General features: G+C 31.5%; 5 protein-coding genes across 17 annotated transcripts; 2 read left to right on the top strand and 3 right to left on the bottom strand.

The window, feature by feature from the left end:
• Positions 1-455: 455 nt before the first annotated feature.
• Positions 456-1,573, bottom strand: LOC141528869 (peptidoglycan recognition protein-like). Its single transcript, XM_074245148.1, has 2 exons — positions 1,274-1,573; positions 456-1,142 (listed from the first exon to the last, which is right to left on the bottom strand). Exons 1-2 carry the CDS (start codon positions 1,395-1,397, stop codon positions 631-633), a joined length of 636 nt encoding a protein of 211 aa, XP_074101249.1. The 5' UTR covers positions 1,398-1,573; the 3' UTR covers positions 456-630.
• Positions 1,574-1,742: 169 nt separating this feature from the next.
• On the bottom strand, positions 1,743-2,630 carry LOC141528868 (peptidoglycan-recognition protein 2-like). Its single transcript, XM_074245147.1, is given in 3 exon segments — positions 1,743-2,049; positions 2,051-2,372; positions 2,489-2,630. Coding segments are annotated over 3 exon segments (642 nt in total). The 5' UTR covers positions 2,620-2,630; the 3' UTR covers positions 1,743-1,860.
• A 273-nt stretch (positions 2,631-2,903) lies between these two features.
• Positions 2,904-5,226, bottom strand: LOC141528860 (peptidoglycan-recognition protein LC-like). The gene is made up of 4 exons (XM_074245135.1): positions 5,088-5,226; positions 3,779-4,672; positions 3,565-3,711; positions 2,904-3,432 (listed from the first exon to the last, which is right to left on the bottom strand). Exons 2-4 carry the CDS (start codon positions 4,593-4,595, stop codon positions 2,909-2,911), a joined length of 1,488 nt encoding a protein of 495 aa, XP_074101236.1. The 5' UTR covers positions 4,596-4,672; positions 5,088-5,226; the 3' UTR covers positions 2,904-2,908.
• Positions 3,600-10,335, top strand: Rad50 (DNA repair protein rad50). Of its 4 annotated transcripts, none has more exons than XM_074245118.1 (4): positions 3,600-3,738; positions 5,709-5,757; positions 5,989-6,220; positions 6,289-10,335. In XM_074245118.1, exons 3-4 carry the CDS (start codon positions 5,996-5,998, stop codon positions 10,162-10,164), a joined length of 4,101 nt encoding a protein of 1,366 aa, XP_074101219.1. In that variant the 5' UTR covers positions 3,600-3,738; positions 5,709-5,757; positions 5,989-5,995; the 3' UTR covers positions 10,165-10,335. The 4 variants fall into 4 exon arrangements, with proteins under 4 accessions (XP_074101219.1, XP_074101222.1, XP_074101220.1 ...); XM_074245121.1 differs by having other exon boundaries at positions 5,970-6,220; XM_074245119.1 differs by lacking the exon at positions 3,600-3,738 and adding an exon at positions 5,343-5,435.
• Positions 10,336-10,733: 398 nt separating this feature from the next.
• Dia (diaphanous related formin 1) lies at positions 10,734-22,507 on the top strand. 10 transcript variants are annotated; one of them, XM_074245115.1, is made up of 10 exons: positions 12,335-12,564; positions 12,624-12,668; positions 14,945-14,977; positions 16,334-16,516; positions 16,606-16,904; positions 17,198-19,124; positions 19,233-19,652; positions 19,734-19,977; positions 21,562-21,643; positions 21,752-22,507. In XM_074245115.1, exons 1-10 carry the CDS (start codon positions 12,520-12,522, stop codon positions 21,771-21,773), a joined length of 3,300 nt encoding a protein of 1,099 aa, XP_074101216.1. In that variant the 5' UTR covers positions 12,335-12,519; the 3' UTR covers positions 21,774-22,507. The 10 variants fall into 10 exon arrangements, with proteins under 10 accessions (XP_074101212.1, XP_074101217.1, XP_074101208.1 ...); XM_074245116.1 differs by lacking the exons at positions 12,335-12,564; positions 12,624-12,668; positions 14,945-14,977 and adding exons at positions 10,738-11,092; positions 11,264-11,342 and having other exon boundaries at positions 21,752-22,498; XM_074245107.1 differs by lacking the exons at positions 21,562-21,643; positions 21,752-22,507 and having other exon boundaries at positions 12,330-12,564; positions 19,734-21,463.
• Positions 22,508-23,169: the final 662 nt, after the last annotated feature.

The raw sequence follows: 23,169 nt of genomic DNA, 5'->3' as shown, positions 1-23,169 counted from the left end.
TTAGGAGACATCTAGTGGTAAGAAAGTGAGTTATTTATCCACAATCAAATATGGCGCTTAGTATAGTTAGATGTTTTAAATTATTGAAACTGTTTTTGTTCATTTTAAAAAGCTCAGTGAAGAATAAAATTAAAATTAGAAAGAATATGACGTGATTAATTACCAAATAAATTATTTAAGTGAGTTTTTTTATAATTTTTGACAATATTAATGCTCCAAATTAGATGACATTAAAGTCAGCTATCACTTGACAATTTTTGAATTTTCTTTAACCAAAAAATTTGTTCTAAAAAATTGCATTTTTAATTTATTAAAATTTCTACCAGTCCATTATTTTAATAATTTTTTTTGCTATAATTTATTTTTTAATGAAAATTAAAACAATTGTTAAATGACAGCTAAATTTAATGTCATGTTTTTTTTTTTTTTTTGTTTATTTATTGTAAGTACTTCAATATTATTTTATTCAATCTATTTATTAATGACAACAACAATAACAACAACAATATAATAAAAATGATAACAATTTTCAGTACGACTTTAAAAGTTGACAATGAAAAATATTCCTGCTATTTGTCAGTTCATCATCAACAAAAGACTATTAAATAAATAAAATAATAATTTTATTTATTATGCATGACGAATCATTTCAGAAAAACTAGAAGTATTATGATGATCATCAATATAAAGACGCACGCCATTGATCTCAGAATAATAATTATAGTCTAGATCAATAAAGTTAAGAGCAACTCCATAATTAATTAAATTTTTCATTGAATGAAATTGAGCTATACTTGGTGACTTATCATAAAACGTCCCAATCACGGCAATCCCAATGCTCTTCTCATTGACATTAATGGTGTGAGCACCGACAGTTCTCCATCCGCGTCCAACGTAAATCTTTCCATCACCGCTGACTAGAAAATTGTACCCAATATCTCGATTCCATGGATACGTGGAGATATATTTCGCCTGAAGATTTCGGACAATTTGGCCGCAAGACTGCCGATAATAACACGATTCAGTTCCTGTGTGATAGATAAAAACATAGGGAACTGGAGTAACCAATCTCTCGACTGGCTCCGTCGTTGGTAATGCGTTCCATTCGTTACGATTGATAAACTGTATAACATCCCGATTCTCTGAAAAAATTTAGAAACAAATTTTATATTTTTGTCCGAAATGTGCAGAAATGCAAAAAAAAATTTTCTCCAAACTAAAAATTTTTTTTGGACTTAGAAAATAAAATGAGATTTTTATTAGGTTGACTTACGCAATTGAGTGTCGAACATCCTTGCATCTTCTTCGGAAATAAATATGTATCCATTAACTTTGATAGTTACCGTGATAAACACGATTAAAGTCATCAGCAATGATAATGAAAGTTGTTGACGCATCTTGATTGTTCAGTTGAAGAATAATTTATTGACTGATCAAGTTTTGTTTTTTTGAATTTTTTTTTTATATATGCTTGACAATTTAAGCGTAATTAACTTTTTATTGTCATTAAAAATAATCTTTGAGCTTTAGTACTGATAAAAAAATAAAATTAATTAAAAAAATAATTATATTTTTTCGGTGATCGAAAACTTTTATAAAAGTGTTATAAAAAATCTGTAAAATTAAACTTTAATTACTTGTGCGGTCGTATAGTTTGTTGAGCAATAAAGTTATATAATGAGACGTTTATCAAATTATCTATTTTTTAATAGAAGTACTGATGACTTCATTAAAGTTTTTTTATTAAATCCAAAATAATAAATAAAATTTTTGGCTTACTAAATTTTTTACGGATTAAAAATATATAAACTAGTAAATAAAAATAATATTTTATTTAAAATAGAATCAAAATACAATTATTTATGAATGTGAATAATCGAATTTTTCCATAAATTTCTTCATTACTTCATCAACATGTTGGACAATAAAAGCCATTGGAGGTATGCTAATATAATGAGCACATTCGTTTATTTTACCATTTTTAGTACCAAACTCAATTAAATTAATCGCAGTGCGAATTAGAGTATCAGGTATTAGCTTTGAAAAAAAAAGTCCCGATTAAGCCTATTCCAATACTTCTACGGTTATACCCATTATTAACTCCACTGGTGGTATCCCAGTCGCGGGCCACGTATACAAGTCCACCGATACCTCCACCGACAAGAAAATTGTATTGGATATCATCATTCATCAGCATCAGTCTCATTTTCTGAATTCTTAATACTATTTCAGAAAATTGGGTTCTGTTTCTACACTCTTCAGTGTTAGTTTGATAAAAAATAACATACGGAACAGGATTTTTTAACTTAGGTGTGTTATTCAATGCTAAGACAACACCCCAGTCTTGAGAACTCACAAACGTGGGTTCCAATCTAATTATACAAGAATAAAAATATTATTTTTGAATTAGAAAACTTAAAAAAAAAAAAAAAAAATTGGGACTAAAATATTTTGATTGTAAATTATGAAATTAAATAGATTTTATTACCTTGAATTTTGAGAAGAATTGTTTAAAGTTTGAAAATATATGAAGGGTGGACGAATGGCAAAACATAAGACGAATTGTAAAAAATGATAAACAACGAGGAACATTAATATCTCTTTCTTCCTCAGAGACATTTTTTTATAATGAGAACGTCTTGGAATTTTCTTTTAAATTAAAATGACAAACCGAATGTGATCAACATAGATTAAAAGCCAACAGCCTGGAAGTAATTAACAAACCATTTCTGTTTAAAAAAATATAAAAATAAAAAGATCTATTTTGATAGTCTCTATTCAACTAAAATATATCAATTAACAATAATAATAATAATAAGTAAAAAATTTTTTGAGTATAATATTTTCAAATAATAGACTAGATAAAAATGGGAAAAAAAAAAAAAAAAAAAAAAAAAAAAAAAAAAAATTAAGGTTTCTCAGACCAATGATCCATTGCTTTGATAATTCCAAATAAAACATCCCCAGGACTCAAAGTTTCCGAGACCTGACGATGCCCGAGGAGTTTGTAATTCCGACTAATTTTTTCATTCTTAACACCAAGCTCGATCAATTTCTCCAGCGCGTGAACTTGTCTTCTCGGTGGAATTTCTTTGTTGAAGGTACCAATAAAACTGATCCCAATGCTCTTGCGATTAAATTCAAATGCGTGAGCACCTTCAGTATCCCACCCGCGGCCAACATAGACGAGCCCGTCGCCTCCAATTAGGAAGTTATAGCCGATATCGTTCCATTTGTTGCCTTCTATATGCATCGTCTGAGCTAATCGAACGCGCTGGATGCATTCCGCTTGATTGTTGCAAGATTCTGATGCTGTGTGACTGATAATCACATACGGGGCAGGGATTATTTCTAATCTATTAGGTTTCTTTTCGGGAGGTTGCGCTCCCCACTCGACTCGCTGGATGAATCTTATTCCATCTGTCAGTATGTCTAAAAAAAAATTTTATTTAATGATTGCTAAATTAAAGACACTGAAGTTTACTGACATTAGAATTTTTTAAATAATTTTATAGCAATTAAATTTAAATTACTAAGACAATTTCTAATTTTTATTTTATTTACCATCAGGATCAATGGCTGGTTTATAAGAAGGATAGCCGTCCAGTTTTTCATTGAGCTTCAATGATACAACAACTATTGTCGAGACGGCAATTAATGTTATAAAACTAATTAGAGCAGTACATCTCCAAGTCCACAATAATTTTTTCACTATTTTGAAGAAATATAAAACAATTAGTAAGTAATTTAATTTTAAAAAATATTTTTAGGTATATACCTCTCAAATTTTCTTGCTGTACAGGAATTATCGGAAGTATACCTCCATCTGTAGTCAAAATATTAGCTTCCGGAATTTGATTATTAATAAAATCTTTCGGCTGACCATTACCGTCACCAGAATTAGTGTATAAAAATTGTTTGATAGTTACAGGACCTTTATAAAGCGTAGTGTTACCCACTCGCACATTAGTGGAGCCTTTGATACAAATATCACCAAAAGCCGTAGTGTCCAAAGTGGGTAACACCTGACCGGTTATCGTTTCATGCTGGATTTTTTGCATCTGGACTCCGTTGAGGTCCGTCCAGCCTCCCATTTCGCCGATAACTTTCTCGGCTTCTTCAACATCGTCTTCTTCCTTCTCCTGATCTCCAGGCTCTTCATAGTCTTCATCATCATCATCATCATCATCATCATCATAAAAAATCCGGTCGTCATACTTGTCGATATTAATCACATGATCGTTATTAAAACTAGACTGATTTGAAGATTTGTCATTGTCATTGTCATTATCATTGGAATCACTGTAATTGCTATTTAAACTAGACTCATTGGAAGACTCGCCTGTGCTAGAACAGCGATAAGATGGCCGTGTAGTTTCAATATTTAAATTTATATTTAAATCATCACGACTCCTGGCATCAATTTCAAGGTCATTGTCTTCAATAACAACAACGCTCTCACTCCTGGTGTTAAATTTGTCATTATTCCCACAACGCCGCTCGTTTTCCTTCACATTGTTGTTATTCTGATTATCAATCCATCCGATCCGTTGATCGTTATTCCTTCTAAACTCTTCTGACTGTCGTGTTACCATCACATACGTTCATAATTTTTTTTATTGATCTTTAAAAATACGTCCAAGTAATCCATCAATGGTTTTATTATCTATCACTGTTGAAAACAATTAATATAATTATAATCATGGGATTAAACACTTATTGCTATTAAATATGATACTGAAGTCAGCTAATTGTAATAACTGTCAATTTTTTTATTTTACAATTAAAAAAAAAAAAAATGTAAAAATTTTTACCACTAATTATTTTTAATTTTTACAAATAGAATTTTTTTCATAATTATTTTACTACTAAAAAGTTTTTAAAAATGTTTTAATGACTATTAACTTCAATATCATTATAAAAAATGAATAAATCTTATGACTTGAAGCATTTGATGACGTATGAATTATTTTTCCTCAGAGCGCACTATCATTTTTTTATTCTCTACAATTAAATACGACGGACATATAGCCTAATAATTGATAACACTATCAATAACAATTTATTTAATCCACAAGTGTACTTACATGTCTAATTATTCCATTATTGTGCTGAAATAAAAAACAATTGTATTTTAAATTAATAAAAGGATTAAGTGTATTTTAAATATTGCAATGGCTAATCGCTGGACACTAGTTAAGTGTATTGTGCTGCCTCCTCTTCTTTATTCTTTGTGTTTTTGTATAAATGTTTACATATTTTTTTTCTTGCACTAACACAAGCATGACATATTTATTTATATATTGCATTGTCGTTGTCGCGCTACTCTGATTACGAATGAGATACTAAATTTTATCAGTAGTCGTTTTTTTATTTTTATTTGTAAATTATGAGTTTAATTAAAATAGTATTTTAATATTACATGAGTTTAAAAAGTAAATTACTCAAGATATATTAATTCAAAATATTTGTTTTTTTAAATTTAACTATCGAGTTTGAAGTTTCGATTGTATTTAATCGCGGAAGTACGTTGACGGCTGCCGGTCTTTTTTTTTTTTTTTTTTTACAAAAATTATAAAAATATAATTATTATTATTATAAAAAATTAAATTTACGCAAGGAATTAATAATAATAATAAATAATTAATTATCAAAATCTTTTTAGTATTTATAAAATATTTTATTGATTTTAAAATTTTTACTTTCAGGTTATGTTTTCTGTCAACTGAAAAATTCATTTTTGAGATAGAATAAAAGGTAAATTAATTGTTTGACATTTATTATTGTATATAAAAAAAAGAAATTACTATATTTTTATTAATAATTAATTATATTGAAATTAGCTGACAGCTGTTAATTTTTTAATTTTTATAAAAAATCAATCTTAACTAAAAATATCCTTTAAAAAATTTTAACTAATGATTTTTTTTTATAATAATTTTTTAATTTAATTTAATTTATTTATAAAGGGATATTAATTTGATTTAGAATAAAGATGTCCAGAGCCAGAAGATTATCTATTCGTGGAGTAAGAAACTTCGGTGATGAAACTGAACAAGTTATCAGGTTTACTCGCCCGCTGACGTTGATTATCGGGCAAAATGGTGTCGGGAAAACGACAGTTATTGAAGCTTTACGTTACGCTACTACTGGTGAATTTCCTCCAGGATCAGAACGTGGAAAAGGATTCATTCATGATCCTCGTCTAAAGAAATCTGTCGTAAGTTAATTTTTTTTTTTTAATTAAATACTATTTTTTTTAAATTAAATAATATTAATTTATTTAAGGCTCAAGTCCGAGGAGTTGTCAAAGCAGAGTTTGTTGACAAAAATAATGAGATAGTAACAGTCCGTCGAACAATAGAGTCATCAAAAAAAGGCAACACTCTAACTTTTAAAACAGTCGAAAATACTATTTCAAAAATAGACAAGCTGACTAATGAAGAGTTTCAGATAAATCAACGGTGTGCAGATATCGACAAAGAAATAACTTCTTCTTTGGGTTTAACCCCTGCAATATTAAACAACGTGATTTTTTGCCACCAAGATGACTCAAACTGGCCTATGGATGACTGCAAGAAACTTAAAGACCGGTTTGATGAGATTTTTGATACTACTCAGTACAACAAAGCCATTGAGCTGCTGCGTAAGACTATCAAGCTCAAGACAGCTGAGGTGAAAGAGTTTCAATTGGAGCTGAACGCTTTGTCGATCCTGGTCTCAGAGGTTACTATCAAGGAAACTAAACTTCAAGAATACACAGATCGTAGGTCACAAGCAACGGAAAATATTGAAAAGCTGATTTGTCGTCTTGAACCACTGAGACAGGAAATTTCTAAGAAAAAAAGTGATGAGCAACGGTACGCTGCTCTGATGAATGATAGAGAAAAAAAAGATGTTGAGTTAAATTTAGCCAAAGAGAAGTACGCATCTTTGAAAAAATCTATTAAAGAATTGTTCTCTGGGTCCGATGAAAAGCTAGAGGCTACTCTTCAGTCCTACGATGAAGGTTTTGAAGAAAAAAATTGTAAAATCATTAAAATAGAATCTACAATTCAAGACTTGACGCAAAATGAGTCGAAAATTTATAATTCTTGTGCAGAACAAAATGTTAATGTTGGAATTTTACGCCAACAGTTGCAGGATCAAGCTCGGAAAATCCAAGACCGTAATTTGATACTGAATGAAATTCTTGGCTCTCAGAATTTGGAGAAAATTGATGATAAAACTTCTGAAGAGATCATTCAAAATTCTGTAGAAGAAGTTATTTCAAAGTTACATCAATTAGAGGAAGATGTTAACGAAATACGTCAAAAACACGATCAAAAAGAAGCTGAATTAGATAAGTCAGTTAATCTTTCGCGGAATGAACGAGCAAAAATTGATTTTGAGCTCAAACAGAGTCAAAAAGAGATAACTGAGCTGCGGGAGCAAATTAAAGTCGCAAGAGCAAGGATTGCCAAGGGTGAAGATGACTTACAAAAGCTAGAAGCTGTTAATGCTAAGTTGGAGAAAGTCAATAAGCAGGTGGACGAAATTTCCTTGGCTGTCAAACAAGGAAATTTTTCAGAGAAAATTGTAGCTAAAGAAAGAGAGCTAGAGAAACAAGAGCAAGAGTCGGCTAAAATAGATATTTTGCTGTCCAAGATGCAGGATGCCAGTTATCTGAAGGTAAAATTCGAGAATTTGACAACAGAAATAAATGTCAAGTGGAAAGAAATTGATGAGCTGAAGAAGAAACACGTAGATAGTATTAAAAAATTACTGGGAGTCAATGAAGTTCCTTCTTCGCAATTGAAAGATCGGGTGAACAGAGTTCATCAGACGTTAAATGAGCGACTTGCTAAATTGAAACAAGAAATAGCGAGCGAGCAAAGCAAAGCAACAACCCTTGAAACGACAATCAACCATGCGAAGAAAGAATTCAATGCTAAAATTGGAGAAAATCAAAGAGACAAAGAAAGAATTATGACACACTGTCCTGATTATAATAATTTTCAAGAGCATTTGCTGCTTGTTAGTAACGAAGTTAAAAAATTACAGAATAAGCGCGGGATGTACGCGTACCAGGGAGTTGCTTACGCGACTTATGTAGAAAAACTTTCGAGTGAGGATCCTTGCTGTCCTTTGTGTGATCGCGGGTTCGAACAACGGGAAGGAGCACTGAAAGTTATCGAAAATCTTAACCAGGATTTGAAGAACCACCCAAAGCGTCTGAAGTCTTGCGAGGATGAGCTCAACTCTTTGCGAACAAAGCATGATACTTTGCTGTCTCTGAAGACTACAGTTGAAAAAGTCATCAAGTTTGATAAAGAAGAAAAAGAGAAGATGAGTTCCAATTTCGCGGCGATTCATAAACAATTGGAGGCTAAAAATAGCAGGATAACCGAGCTGCAGTTGCTGACAGAGGAGCCGGAGAAGAAAATATTGATGTGTAATAATTTGTCCGGGGACCTGGCGCTTTGGGACAAGTGTCTGGTTGAAGTAGAGAAGCTCCAGGATACTCATGAAGAAGTACAGGTTCAAGTTATTGAATTAGGGCTTCCGGATAAGACGATAGAAGAAGTAAGAAGTGAAAATGAGGCTTGCAAGCAGAAGATCAAAAAGTTGAGGGATGAAATAAGTCTTCTGAGAGAGCAATCAGATAAAATGAATAATAAGCTACGTGAGGCTACCAATGCGAGGTCTTCTTGCTTAGAAAAGCAGCTCCAGGTTCTCAATGAGGTCCAGGAGGTCAAGCAGCTCCAGGAGAACTTGAACAAGTGGGTGGACCGAGAGAATTGCTTGAGGGAAAATCTTCAGAAGCTTGGCAAGCAACTTGTAGAGGCTGATGGCAAGTTGGACGAGATAGTGCGCCTGGCGGAGGAAGTTAAGGTACAAAATCGAGAGCAGCAAGACAGAGCTCGTAAGAGGCTTCAGGAATTCATGAAGCAGGTAGATAAGTTGATGAATTTGCAGACGGATGTCAGTAACTTGCTGGCTAAAAAAATAGGTGCCAAGTTAAAGAATTTAGAAGACGAGATGAGGGATAATGAGAAGCTGCTCGCGGATATTAAAGAGGAAGTTACGGGGTTAGAGGAAAAATTAGTTGGGCTGAAGGAGGATATTTCTTGCCATGAAATGAAGAGACGGAATTTGCAGGATAATAGAGAGTTGAGAAACTGCGAGAAGTCTATTAGAATGTTGTCGGAACAAAAGGACAATTTGAAGAGCGAAATCCAAGGGATAAATATTGAAAAGGTTCGCCAGAATCTTCAGTCGCTTCAGCAGAAAGTTGTTGATTTGGAAAAAGAGATCAATATTATAAGAGGAAATCAGCAAGAATTGAATCTAAATATTGAACATCTGAACCGTGAGCTCCAGAAGGAAGAGTACTACACTGCTAAGATGAATTACAAGCGCAAGTGGCTGGAAAAGTCCATCACTGAGGACGCGCTGAAGGACATGGGTGTTTACTGCACTGTTTTGGACGCCGCGATGTCCAAGTACCACGAGGATAGAATGACCAGTGTCAACAAGTCAATGAGAAATTTGTGGAACCACATTTACAACGGCTCGGACACTTCATCTATTCAAATTAGGACTGAAGCGGCGAACACCGCTGGAGCCTCGGGTAGGCGCAGCTTTAATTACAGGCTGGTGCAGATAAAACACGGAGAAGAGATTGAAATGCGGGGCCGTTGCAGCGCTGGTCAAAGAGTTTTAGCTTCCATTGTCATCCGTCTGGCTTTGGCGGAGACCTTCTGTGACCAGTGCAGCATGCTAGCTCTGGACGAACCGACAACTAATTTGGATGAAAGTAATTCAGCGAGTCTTGCTGAAACTCTGTTCAACTACGTAATGCTCCGGTCCAAGTACCAGAAGTCCTTCCAGCTGATCATCATCACTCACGATGAACATTTCATTAAAAAATTGAGCCAGCTTAATACTTCCTCTGGGTTCTATCACCTGTATAGAAATGACAAGGGCTTAACGCAGATTCAGTATTTGGTTTTTGATAAGGAAGAGGCTGCTGAGCAAGAGGCTGCGCCTGACGATGGCCAAAGCGATGATGAGCAGAAGAAAACTGCTAAGAAGAAGACTTCTGTGCAGACTAAAAAACGCCAGGCTCCCGCGAGTAACTTCCCCGGTACTTCGAAAAAACCTTATGAGTTTTCTTTGTAAGCTTAGAATCTTTTTCACTTGAATGTATTTTTTTTACTTGTTGATAATAAGGTTAAGCCAATGCTGTTTATTTATTAATTGAATGATGAGGCTTTAGTAATTAATAAGTGTTAGTTGAATTAATCAATACTCTTTTTGTATGAAATAAATAAATTTAATTTAATTATAAAATGGAAGTTAATAATTTAATTGGTATAAAATTATAAAAATATTTCTAATGTCATTTAACACTGATGTATTTTTATTTAATATTTTGATTGTCATAGCTCAATAATAATAATAATAATAATAATAATAATAATAATAATAATAATAATAATAATAATTAATAATTAATAATTAATAATAATAATTAATAATAATAATATTTAAAAAATAAATTAATTTACCTGTTGCTCGAGTGACAGCGCTCCAGACCGGTTCAAGCGCCATCTTGAAGCCATAACGGGACTTACGAGAGCAACTATCGATAGTCGATAATAATATTTAAATAAATATAAACAAATAGATGGCGCGAAACTTAACCTAAAAATTATTAGTCATCTAGAAAATGTACAGCATTCTTTTGAAAGTAATTTTCTAAACGATCGTTAGCGTTAATCAATCAAGTGTTGGTTTTTATTAATGCATTTATTTAAAACTATTTTCACAAAAACTAGTCAGTGTACTAAATCATAAATTTGTAGAATCAGTGCTTGAAAAAAAAATCATCCGGACAAATTAAGTCCTCAGAGTAATTAGTGAAAATTTTAGCATCGAAATACTAATTCTTAAAAATCAGTTTACTACTACATATTTTATTTATTTCTTGTTGTGTTGAGGATTATTATTTGTGCGTAATTATTTATTAATAAAGTAATTAAGTTGGTGATTTAAAATGCAGTCGTAAAATTTTAATGACAGCGCTACGGAAATTGTTAATTTATTGGTAAGTTATTAAGATAGTTTAATTATAGCGTCACAATAATTAATAAATAGTTTTATGATTTATAATTTCATTTAATAATTTTTATTTTTGTGATAAAAAATTTTAATTGGTTTAAAATTTAATAAAATTATTAAATCAGCTGATTATTATTAAAATTATATTTATTTACAGGAAAAGCAATGATTACTAAATGATAACATAACTGTATCCGGAGATGGCAAACAGAAGAGACAAAGCTGCTTCTGGTTTTGTAAGTTTATAATTAAAAAAAAAAAATTAATTATCCAACTCTCAGACCTCTGTCCTCCTAAAATTGAATTAATTATTCCTACCTATCTTATCAGATAAGCCACGAGATACGCCTCGAGAGTATAAACAGAGTAATGTAATAAATAATATTAATAACATTATCAACAATAATAATGTAATTAATTTGATAATAGTATTGTTTTAAAGGATACCAATAGCCGAGATAGATGTAACGGTAATAGCTTAACGCTTTACGCAATTTCTTGATACACTGGAATACTTTAAGCATGGAACTCCGGTCTTTACCTTCTCCAAGTATCCGTGACCTTCTTCCTCAACATCAGCTTGCTTTTTATTTTCCTTTTCCTTCTTTAATCCGTCCCAATTTACTAAATTATTAACCAAAATCGGATTTTAAAATAAATACTATCACAAATCAAGGTCTAAGTTGGAAATTCCAATGAGACATTTTCTTATCGCTTGTGGTATAATTTTTTTTTTTTTAACTAATACAGCTTCGAATTATCTAGAAAATTCCAATTTAATTTTAGTTAAAAAAAATTAGATGAAAATTAATGTGGCACATATTTAATCATTTTAAAAGTTTTATAACAAATAAATTATGGCAAAAAATAATTTTTTGAAACAAATCTTTTTGTTAGATAAAATAAAAAAATTGTCAAGTGACAGCTAAACTTGAATGTCATAACATTAGACCAGATTAAAAAGATAAAAATTTTTTTTTAACGATATTGTTATCAAATAATTATAATTTGTGATAAATAATGACAAGAGTGATGTTATTAGGAAGTACAATTGTTGATAGGAAATAAGTATAAACCACAGGTGACCAGCACCACCTGTTTGATAACTACAGGCATTTCGTCATGCTACACTCGTCGTTACACGTATAATCACTCATATATATATATATATATATATATATATATATATATATATATATTTGTACGGATAAATGTATACAATGCGACATATTGTTATGTATGTAACTAGTGTAAAGCGTGTGTGCATATTGAGCTTCACAATTTTTACAGTCAACATTTGTTTATTATTAATGACGTTTATAGTGTACGTATCGCAGTAACTTGATAGTCATTCGTGAGAGTGGCCGATTTAATTTTGGCAAAAATAGCTTAATTTTTATTAAGTGATCGGATATGTCCATCCAGAGACGCAAGAGCTGGTACAGGACAGCAGAAAAAGTAAGTTTTGTTATTATTTATTTTATTAATTCAGTTTACTTATTTAGCTATTTATCAAGTTGATGCGAAACAAGGTCTTGATTGTCTGGATTCTACAAAAAGAGGTGATTTCAGTGATTCTTACTATAGAATTGACGTCATGTTCATCCAAGTCCATGTTTGTCACATATCAGAGCTTCCAAAACCGGTCGTACTACATTTTGTACTTTTATATATATATATATATATATATATATATATATATATATATATATATATATATATATATATATATATATATATATATATTACTCAAGGTCACTGACGTTGACCATTATTTCAATTATAATTAATAATCCATTTGTCTAATTATTTTAGCGGGCTTTTAATATTGTCAAGCTTTATTAATCTTATCTGGACATGACATCTGCAGTTGATAATAAAAAATATTACGCTAATTTAATGATTTAATTAACTAAATTAAATACTTACAAGATAAACAAATTATTTTACTTGCTAATTTTTGCAACTATTATTTTTTTAATAGTTTATAATTTTAAATGTAGCAATAATTTATTTAAAAATTATCTTAAAAATTTTTTGGACTAATTTATAAATTAATATTGATAAAAATTTGATAAAATTATTATTAAATTAAATTATATTATATTTTATTGATGCTCGATATTATCTAATTGGTTGACAATTCTAAAGTATCATTACCTAGAGTAATAAATATATAATATAAGTTTCAGTTTTAGTGATCAGTGTAAATTGATACCGGGAGGCAAGTGTGACTTGTAATTTATATAAAACCTCCCGTATTATTACTATTATTGGCAATATTACTTCACTAAGAATTAAGAAAGCAGATAATTAAAAAAAAAAAAAAAAACATAAGTAAGTTAATATTAAAAGTAATATCACTAGAAGAGTGGATGTGAAGGGTGTGGTGTGAAAAGTACTCTCGATTATCTTGAGCCAGCAAAAAATAAAATTGCAACAGAGGCGTGCCTCTTGTGTAGTACGATGACGCCAGTCTACACGTCTCATGATTACCTCATCGACCTTTATCTCGGGTCTTCATTGCAAGGTGTCTGGACCATTAGCACCAGCCTGAACATGAACACCAGTACAAGCGGTAAGTATTTGCTTCAAGCGGTAATTATTAATGTTTAATTTATTTTTCATTTCTCAGGTGCTGGTGGGTCATGAACTGGCTGTGAAATACAAACTTTCGCCACACGTAACTAAAATTCAGCCAAGAACGCAAGCCTCGGCTGTCTAGCTCTTATTTTTACCAAAAACTGGAGATTTATTAGCGTTGCTGGAAAAGTAACCCCGTAATAAGGCTATCAGGCATAAATTCCACGGCATCAGGTATTCAAAAGGTATTCAGAAGAGTTTTAAGGCCGGCTGAACTCGTTCCTGATAAGCAGCAGCGTGCCGAGTAAAACGGTGTCTTGCTTACTGCCGTTCTTCCTTTTTATCTCACTCTCTTTGAACTTACACTGAAAGAAGAGAACGATTCAATGAAAAATAAATTTTCTGAGAGATAAATTTACAAGAAAAAAAATTGTTTTAAAAAAAATGAACCGTTAATCGTCATGTCTGATGACTAAACGTCATCGATATTATTAAATCTGAGTTGTTTGAGCATAAAGATATGTTATATTATAATTTAATATCTTTTTAGCCGCTGATTACCGGATTATTAACAGAAACAGTGGATTGGTGGCCGTTGACTGTCGGAGTATCTCTTACACGATTTTCACCAAGACCACAGACATGACAGCCATTTATTAAATTAAATACCGTCTTGACAGCGACTTGTTGCCGATGACCGAAACTCCTACGTCTCTCTACCTCGCTGTATATTAAAAAAAGAAAGAAGATATGAGAGAGGGAGGGAGTGAAAGAGAATTAAACTCTTACCAACAAGTTTTCTCAGCCGAGAGCATGAACCAGTCTTTCTTAAATTTCACTTCTATGCGGAACTGACCTCAGATTCACAACTAAAACGTTCTCGTTTTTTTTTACTTAATTACCAATCAATTAAATTATATGGTAATTTTATCTACATGAAGAGCATTTACGCAGTACGCTATTTATTTTTTTTTTAGTGTGTGGGTTTTTTTTTTTTTTTTTTTTTTTTTAATAATTAGAGTGAATTAATTTTTTATTTATTGTTTTTATTTTAATATGGAAATGTATCATGAGTGCGAGTGTCACTGTTAAAAATAACCAGGCGTATTATTAATAATAATTATTATTATTATTATAATGATGGATATTAATTATAATTACAGTTCCAGTTGTCTTATGAAAATATTCCAGCCTAATAATAATAGTGACGAAAATTTAGAAAATTGTTTTAAAAAAATGCTTTTAATTTTTTAAGTGTGTGCATTTGTCCAACATGATTACTGAATGGGTGAGCTACTATAAACACATTTTATTTGAATTTGAATGTTAAAATAACATGATACATCTGTCGATTCGTTAAATTAAATAATGATAATTATTTTTTAATAACGTCACAGCTCATTTTTATTTATTTAAATATTTATATTTTTAAAACCGTGAGGAGTTGTGGCACAAGGTCGTGTGAATCAGTTGGAATTTTTCTCAATGTCATTTTTTTTTAAAAATAACAATGTGTAATTTTTTTAATATTAAATAGAAGCTACAGAGAAATTAGATAAGAAAAACTAATCAATTTACTTTTAACGGCGCCAGTTATCGCTAAAATATTTCTTGTACTTTTTTATGGAACTTTTAGTCGCCAGTTATTTAATCAGAGTATTACACGAACATTCCGACAGTAAAGATAATAGACTAAAGACTATTTAATGTCACACATCACGCCTTGTCGTATTGTCTACCGAATAAGCAAAGTGTCGCTTTCAAAATGCCATCTGAATTATTTATTTATTTATTAATTATTATTAAATCAATTAACTTACTCTAGAAAGGAATTTATCAGTATTTATTTCTTTTTTTATAAGTACCAATGTCACTTACCGTGATAACATCGTTATAATTTAAATAAATTCCACAGTTTATTTTATTATTTTTATTTACAATGCGCTTTAATATTTGTAATATTTTTTCGGTGAGTTGTGAATTGTTTCAGCCTTCGATGATTTTTATTTTATATAATAAACATTGTTTTCTTTTTTTATATTTTTTTTTTTTTTTTTTTTTTTTATAAGTAATTAAATAATAAAGTGTGAAAGTGGTGAATATTGTATTCAAAGTATTCAGAGAATTTATGTTGCTCAATGTATAGAGGTCTTTGGATGATCTTTAGTCGGTAGAAAAATTTTTGCGATTACACAATCAATTGTCAAAGACTTTTATTTTTTTCTTTTATTATTAATAAGGTCTGAGAGTTGTTTTAAGATATTTTTTTATGTTCTACTTCTAGTAATCAATCACCTGGTAAAAGTTGAATAGAAAATTCACTTTGTTTTTATTTTAATGTTAATTTTTTGTTACTTTTAACTTTCGTTATTATTTTTATTTAAAAAGCAATCAAAGAAGTTTTAATAAAAAATTATAGCGTTAAATTTATTTTATAGCTGTAATTTTTTTATTTAAAAAAAAAAAAAAAAAAAAATGATTTTTATGGAGTAATTTTTTTTTTTTTAATTTATAAATTGGAATTTTAGAAAATCTTGGTGAAGTTTAAAGTAATAAATAATTTTATTTATTAAAATATTTTATTGACATTTTTTTTTACAAAAAAAAATTATAATTAATAAAATTATTTTATTTAATTTTAAAGCTGGACACATGGTTCGGAAGACCAAAAAAATCTGGCCGCGGGGGAGGCGTAAGAAGCGGTACAGGATTTAATACAATGCCCCGTCCACATTCTGGAGATGACTTTGATGAAATTGAACAGCAGAGATCAATTATTGAGAAGATGGATGAAGAAACTGTTAATGATCGTTTTGAGAAGATGTTGGTGAGTAATAAAAAAATAATAAATAAATTTATTAATTAATTTTTAATAAAAAAAAAAAAAAAAAAAAAAAAAAAAATTAAACCTTGCAGGCGAACATGAACCTGACAGAAGAAAAAAAGGAACCCCTTAGACAGCAACCAGAGGCGAAGAAGAAAGAAATGCTGGTGCTGCACATGAAAGGCAGCATCCAGGAAAACAGATCAAAATTTGACAAACCAGCTGATTACATTCAATACCTCGCGCAACCAGATCTCAGCGTAAATAAAATTTACAGCTGCATCGAGTCACTGAGAATAGCGTTGACAAACAATCCGCTGAGCTGGGTCCAGGAATTTGGCACCAAGGGACTTAAACAAGTTCTCGCAACACTTAATGAGTGTTATCGGAAGTACGTACATTATTTATAATTAAAGTTCAGCAATTCAATACCGTACTATAGTTACAATATATTATACAAAAGATCGTATCAATAGTCAATCTAATAATATTTTTTATTCACTCTATATGCAGTGCCTCTATACATTTTGATAGGTAAATAAAAGACTATTAAATAAGATAGCAAATTTTTTTTTTTTAGCATTGCTTTAGAATTAAAAAATTTTTATTTTAGCCTCCGCCTTGCACGTTAATAAAAAAAAATTTTTTTAAATAAATTACTAATTAATTTTTATTTTCCCACAGTGATAATCGGTACGAAAGAATCCAGTACGAGTGTATAAGATGTCTCAAAGCAATAATGAACAACACAGTAGGAATAAAAGAGATGCTTGCCCACCAGGAAGCCCTAACAATAGTAGCGCGTTCATTGGAGCCCAGCAAGCCCTCGGTGATGTACGAGGCAGTAAAATTATTGGGAGCTGTCTGTTTGATTTCCAGTGACAGCCATAAAAAGGTTTTAGATGCGATAACAATGAACGGCGAGTTCAAAGGTCGTGATAGATTTTTACCAATAGTCCAAGGACTAATGAACAAGCAAAATGAAAATTTAAGAGTCGTATGTCTTCAGCTTATAAACTCGATTATTTCTTCTGCCGAAGAGCTCGATTTCCGATTACACTTAAGGAACGAAATAATGCGCGTAGGATTCGCAGATATTTTGGAATCTTTGGAGCGGGATGACTCAGAAGACTTGTCAAGACATTTAAAGATTTTTAATGACTACAAAGAGGAAGACTACGAAGAGTTTGTTCAAAGGTTTGATAATGTAAGGCTGGAAATGGATGATGTTAATGATTGTTTTGAAGTTATTAAAAACATGGTGATGGAGACAGTCGCGGAGCCGTACTTCCTTTCAATTCTCCAGCACCTGCTGTTCATCCGTGACGACGTCCAAGTCAGGCCAGCTTATTACAAGCTTATAGAAGAGTGCGTGTCTCAGATTGTCTTGCATCGATCGGGGTGTGATCCTGACTTCAGCGCGACCAAGCGGTTTCAGATAGACGTCCAGCCGCTTATCGACACTCTGGTGGAGAAATCCCGAGCGGAAGAGGAGCGAAAATTAGTGGAGATGTCGCAGAAACTCGAAGAAGCGATTTCTAGTAAACAAGAAGCCGAAGCGAAGCTTGCTCACGCGGAGAATAAAATCAAAGAGCTGGAAGCTGGAGGAGCTAAGCCCATTAAATTGGCAATACCTCCTCCACCGCCTATTCCTGGAATGGGAGGACCACCTCCGCCACCGATGCCAGGAATGGGAGGTCCACCTCCTCCGCCTATGCCTGGAATGGGAGGCCCGCCTCCGCCTCCTATGCCTGGAATGAGAGGTCCTCCTCCACCGCCTATGCCAGGAATGGGAGGTCCACCACCTCCTCCAATGCCGGGAATCGGCCCTCCACCTCCTCCGATGATGGGAGGCCCTCGTCCGCCGATGATGAACGCCGTTGAAGTTCTTCCGCACGGTCTCAAGCCCAAGAAGAAGTGGGAAGTCGATGGTCCTTTGAAGCGAGCCAACTGGAAGGCCATTTTGCCTCAAAAAATGACCGAAAAATCCTTCTGGATCAAAGTTCAGGAAGACAAACTCGCCAGTCCGGAAATCTTGAATGGGTTGGCGCAAAAATTCTCCTCCAAGCCGGCGAGCAAGAAGATTGACGATGTGGTTGATAAATCCGCTCCAGCTAAGAAAATTAAAGACTTTAAGGTACTGGATGGAAAGTCTGCTCAAAATATTTGTATTTTACTCAGTGGGACGCTCAAACACATGTCTTATGAAGAAGTTAAGAGCTGCTTGCTTAAATGCGAAGGTCCGGTTATCAATGACAATGTTCTTCAGGGACTGATTCAGTACCTGCCACCGCCGGATCAGCTGACAAAGCTCCAACAGTACAAAGACCAGTACGACGACCTGACGGAAGCTGAACAATTTTGCGTTACTATTTCTACGATAAAGAGATTGCTTCCAAGATTGAGATCTTTGAGTTTTATGTTGCGGTACGAAGAGCTAGTCGCTGATGTCAAGCCTGACGTTGTTGCTGGTACTGCCGCTTGCGAGGAAGTTAAAAATAGTAAAAAATTTGCGAGAATTCTTGAGCTTATTCTTTTATTAGGTAATTACATGAACTCTGGGTCTAAAAATGGTGGTGCATTTGGATTTGAAATTAGTTTTCTTACCAAGGTAAATATAATTTAATAATATTTAATGAAATAAATATTTCCTTTCTCTTGAAATAAAAATTTTACTACTAACCAATTAGATATTTTAAATGTATGGTAATTTTTTTAGTTAACCAGCACGAAAGACATCGAAAACAAAGAAACACTGATGCATTATCTGGTAGACACAATTGAGAGAAAGTTCCCGGAGTGTTTAAGCTTCGCTGAAGAATTGCCCCACGTCGATAGAGCCAGTCGTGTGTCTTTGGAAAATATACAGCGTACGTTGAGACAAATGGACGCGAATATCAGAAACTTGGAGCAAGATCTCACCAACTCAAAGATTCCTCAGAGCGACATCGACAGATTCGCGGAAATAATGTCGCCGTTTGCGAAAAAAGCCCGTGAATCTTACGAAGTAATGCAGAATATGTTCAAAAATATGGACACTCTTTACACGGACATCTCCGAATTTTTCGCATTCGACAAGCAGAAGTACACCATCGAGGAGTTTTTCGGAGATATAAAAAAATTCAAGGACGACTTTGGGGTATTTATTGTTTATTTAATTTTAATTAAAATAAATTCGCTAAAGTGTTTTTTAATTAATTTATCAATTAATTAATTTTAGCAAGCGCAAAAGGAAATCGTGAAGATGCGCGAGGGTGAGGAGAAGCAGAGGCGCGCTCGTGAGGCCCGAGAGAAAGCCGAGGTCGAACGGGCAGCTCGTGCAGCTCGAAAACGTGCTCTAGTTGATATGAACGCCCACGAAACCCAGGAGGGAGTAATGGATAGTTTGATGGAGGCCCTGCAAACTGGATCGGCGTTCAGCCGACCCGATCAGCGACGCAAACGACAAACACGGGTCGCTGGTGGTAAGTTTAAGTTTCTCGGGAAAAAAATTTTATGGTGGAGTCGTAGCAATTCTATAGATTCTCCCTCTGAGTTGATAAATAATACTTTTCCTCCTTCTGTCACTAATCCCAGCACTTTTATCAATAATTATAATCATAACATAAATATTAACATTAATTTATCGCCAATTAATACTCCGGAGGCTCCGGTACTAACTGATTGCTTCACGACGCCAAGTGATAACGAGGAGAAGAGAAGTAGTTTACTTTTAGAGGCTATGCGGACTCCTAAACCCGACAAGCTGTTCCAGCGGATCAGTAAATTCAAAAAATTACGGAAAAAAATTAAGTCCGCTAAATCTCCGAGTGTGAGATCAGATTTATTAAGTCCTATTTTTGGAATTACGCCTCAGAGATCAAACTTCGGGTATAATAATATTCGAAAGCATTTTAAGACCAGAAAAACAATGAGAGATAGCAATAAAAATAATAAAAATAATATTAATGTATCAGCAGAAATTGAACCAGTTGGTAAAGGTTTGTCAAATGTCAAGAGACATATTCCCAAGATTTTAATCAATGATCAAGTTATTGGTGCAAAAGAACAAGCCACTCACACTCCGTATGACTTGGTGATTAATGAACTGAAAATGCGTAATGAGTTGAAGAAAAGCGAAGAAATTCATCAGAGTAAGTACTCACCGATAAATGCCGCGACGAGAAGTAAATACTTTTCATTGTACAAAGAGACTCTGATGAGTGAGGCTCGTAGAGTAACACCAACGACCAAATTTAACCGCGTTAGATCACGCTCTAGTGTCGGAAGGTACAGTAAAAAAAATTACAAGTTCAAAGACAAACCCAGGCATTTGAACAGTTACTTGACTCTCGCCAATCCTCTTGGTTTAAATTTATCAATATCGGATGTTGATAATTATTTAACTCCCAAAGTCACTAAATCTTGTGTAAGTCCAAGAAGGCTGAGTGTAAATTCTAGCGTCAGATCTAAAAGTTTTTTAAATTTATCTGGAGGGTCTGAGGACAACTTGGAAATTGATGATGATGTTTTTTTGAGCGCTGAGGATACTATTGGGTCTGATAAATTTGTGTCTTCGGTGGATCGTTCAGACGGCAAAAGGCGGCAAAAGGCGGAAGAAATTCTAGAGGCCGAATAATTCCAATGTTTCACTTACCAAGTACAATAAATCGAGAATGAGTGACTCTGATGTTATTGTCTCGGTCAAAGATATCGTGAAGCAAATTAATAGTTATTCGAAATCCAAATAATTGACCTTATTTTATTTAATTGTATAATTTTTTACTTTTTTTAATTGTATATAATTTACTGCTTTTAATGTAAATTATTAATAAAAGCTTCTTTTCTTTTTTTTTTTTTGCTAATTTATAAATGCTTGCACTTTTCTGTAACAATTTTGTATTTTTTCAAACGCTTACTGTATTTTAAAACTGTACTTTTATCTTTAATAGAACATTTCTTTTTCGCTAATTCTTCTTTTTTCATAACTAAATACCTATAATTATTTATGACAATAAATTTAATTGTGGAGGATTAATTTATAAATAATAATTAATTTAAAATTACAGCAGAGAGACGAGCGCAATTGAATAGAAGCCGTTCGAGAACAGGACTCATTGGTACTGGACTGATTGGCCGAGAATTATCAACGTAAATATTTATTTATTTAAATTTAAAACACTTTTTTATGATAAAGCAAAATTTTAAGACTTTGTTATTAAATTAGAGGATAAATATTTATACTTAAATTTTTTACAGAGAATTATTGAGCTCAGCGTAGCAAGAAACCAGATCATATTAAATAAAACAAAACTGTGATGTAATAATAATTATTATGAAGAGGATTATTAATTTGGACGATGGTAATTAATTGTTTATTAATTTTAAACAAAAAATAATTACTAGCATTATGTTTTATTTAATGCTATTTGTTAAATAATATTAAGAACAATCGAGTTACTTCTTTTGACTGTAAGAAGAAAAATGGCCCGCGATATTTTGTACATTATGTGACGGCCGATAAATCATCTAATGTTTTATATTCATTGTGTACATTGACACTAAGATACTGTAAATTGTTATTATTTTTATACGTTAGATTTACTTTTAATTTCTATGTTTGTGTTAAGTTTTATTTAAACGCACAAAATTTTTTTAAAACTTCAGAAATTTACGTAAATTAATATTTAAAAATAATTAATGACAAATTAAAATTTTATATCTTGTGAATTTTATAAATTTATAATCACAGTGTACATATTGCATTTTAGCGATACGTATAATTAAATTTAATTAATATTATTAGTTACAATAATTAAAATGATAATTATTTTATGATAGTGATAATGCATTTATGTATGTCAAACAAATATAAGTAATAATTTTTTAAATGCCCTCTCGAGTGAATAAGATTAAGTAAATTATTACTTAATAAATAAGTTTAAACAAACGAGATTATATTTTTCGTACAAATAAAATAAATATTTTACGCTACAATACGATTATTTTTATTTATTTATTTTTTTTTTTTTTTTTTTTTTTAATTGTATTGTAATAGAGGCGTTGGTTTTTATTTTTATAACTAAGCTTTTTGGATTATTAAAAAAAAAAAATTCTGGACCAATTGACTGCCATTTAATCAAACAATTTTAATATTTATTAAATTGGAACCAATTTGTGCCAATTAAAATTTTTTTGATTAAAATTGCTCAGTTTTACACTTTATTTATTAATTTAAATATTGTAAAAAACTTCGACTGTATTAACAAAGATAAATAAACTTTAAAAACCAATCAAATATTTTTTGGTTTTGTTTTTATAAAAAAAATTTTTCTTTAACAAAAAAATTTGTTTTAAAAAATTATTTTTATAAAATTGCATTTTTAATTTATTAAAATTTCTACAAGTCTATTTTTGTAATAATTTTTTTTTGCTATAATTTATTTATTAAAGAAAATTAAAACGATTGTGAAGTGACAGCTAAATTTAATGTCATTTTCCCGCATGCGCACAGATAAATTACTAAATCGCCAATAAAAAAATTGTGACAGATAAATTTAAGGTTAGAAAAAATTTCTATTGGTAACTTTAATTTGATATTTTTTGCAAAAATAAAATAAAAAAAACAAAATAATCCCTTAATTATAATAATTATTATTTTTTTATTTTTTTAAAAG

Source organism: Cotesia typhae, unplaced genomic scaffold (assembly GCF_013202065.1).
Source record: "Cotesia typhae breed Kobodo isofemale line unplaced genomic scaffold, CoteBio_Ctyphae contig_44, whole genome shotgun sequence".
Taxonomy (NCBI): domain Eukaryota; kingdom Metazoa; phylum Arthropoda; class Insecta; order Hymenoptera; family Braconidae; genus Cotesia; species Cotesia typhae.
The sequence above is the reverse complement of the archived record's forward strand: the minus strand, read 5'-3'. Positions and strand labels throughout refer to the sequence as shown.

What these genes read in the sequence shown, in the direction of transcription:
- LOC141528869 (XM_074245148.1), bottom strand. Translation starts at nt 1,397, where the DNA reads ATGCGTCAACAACTTTCATTATCATTGCTGATGACTTTAATCGTGTTT. An exon ending in GATGTTCGACACTCAATTGC is followed by an intron (nt 1,143 to 1,273) that starts GTAAGTCAACCT and finishes AAATTTTTTCAG; the next exon opens with AGAATCGGGATGTTATACAG.
- LOC141528860 (XM_074245135.1), bottom strand. Translation starts at nt 4,595, where the DNA reads ATGGTAACACGACAGTCAGAAGAGTTTAGAAGGAATAACGATCAACGG. An exon ending in ACAGCAAGAAAATTTGAGAG is followed by an intron (nt 3,712 to 3,778) that starts GTATATACCTAA and finishes TCTTCAAAATAG; the next exon opens with TGAAAAAATTATTGTGGACT. An exon ending in ACCAGCCATTGATCCTGATG is followed by an intron (nt 3,433 to 3,564) that starts GTAAATAAAATA and finishes ATTTTTTTTTAG; the next exon opens with ACATACTGACAGATGGAATA.
- Rad50 (XM_074245118.1), top strand. Translation starts at nt 5,996, where the DNA reads ATGTCCAGAGCCAGAAGATTATCTATTCGTGGAGTAAGAAACTTCGGT. An exon ending in CTCGTCTAAAGAAATCTGTC is followed by an intron (nt 6,221 to 6,288) that starts GTAAGTTAATTT and finishes AATTTATTTAAG; the next exon opens with GCTCAAGTCCGAGGAGTTGT.
- Dia (XM_074245107.1), top strand. Translation starts at nt 12,520, where the DNA reads ATGTCCATCCAGAGACGCAAGAGCTGGTACAGGACAGCAGAAAAA. An exon ending in AAATTAGTTTTCTTACCAAG is followed by an intron (nt 19,125 to 19,232) that starts GTAAATATAATT and finishes TAATTTTTTTAG; the next exon opens with TTAACCAGCACGAAAGACAT. An exon ending in AATTCAAGGACGACTTTGGG is followed by an intron (nt 19,653 to 19,733) that starts GTATTTATTGTT and finishes AATTAATTTTAG; the next exon opens with CAAGCGCAAAAGGAAATCGT.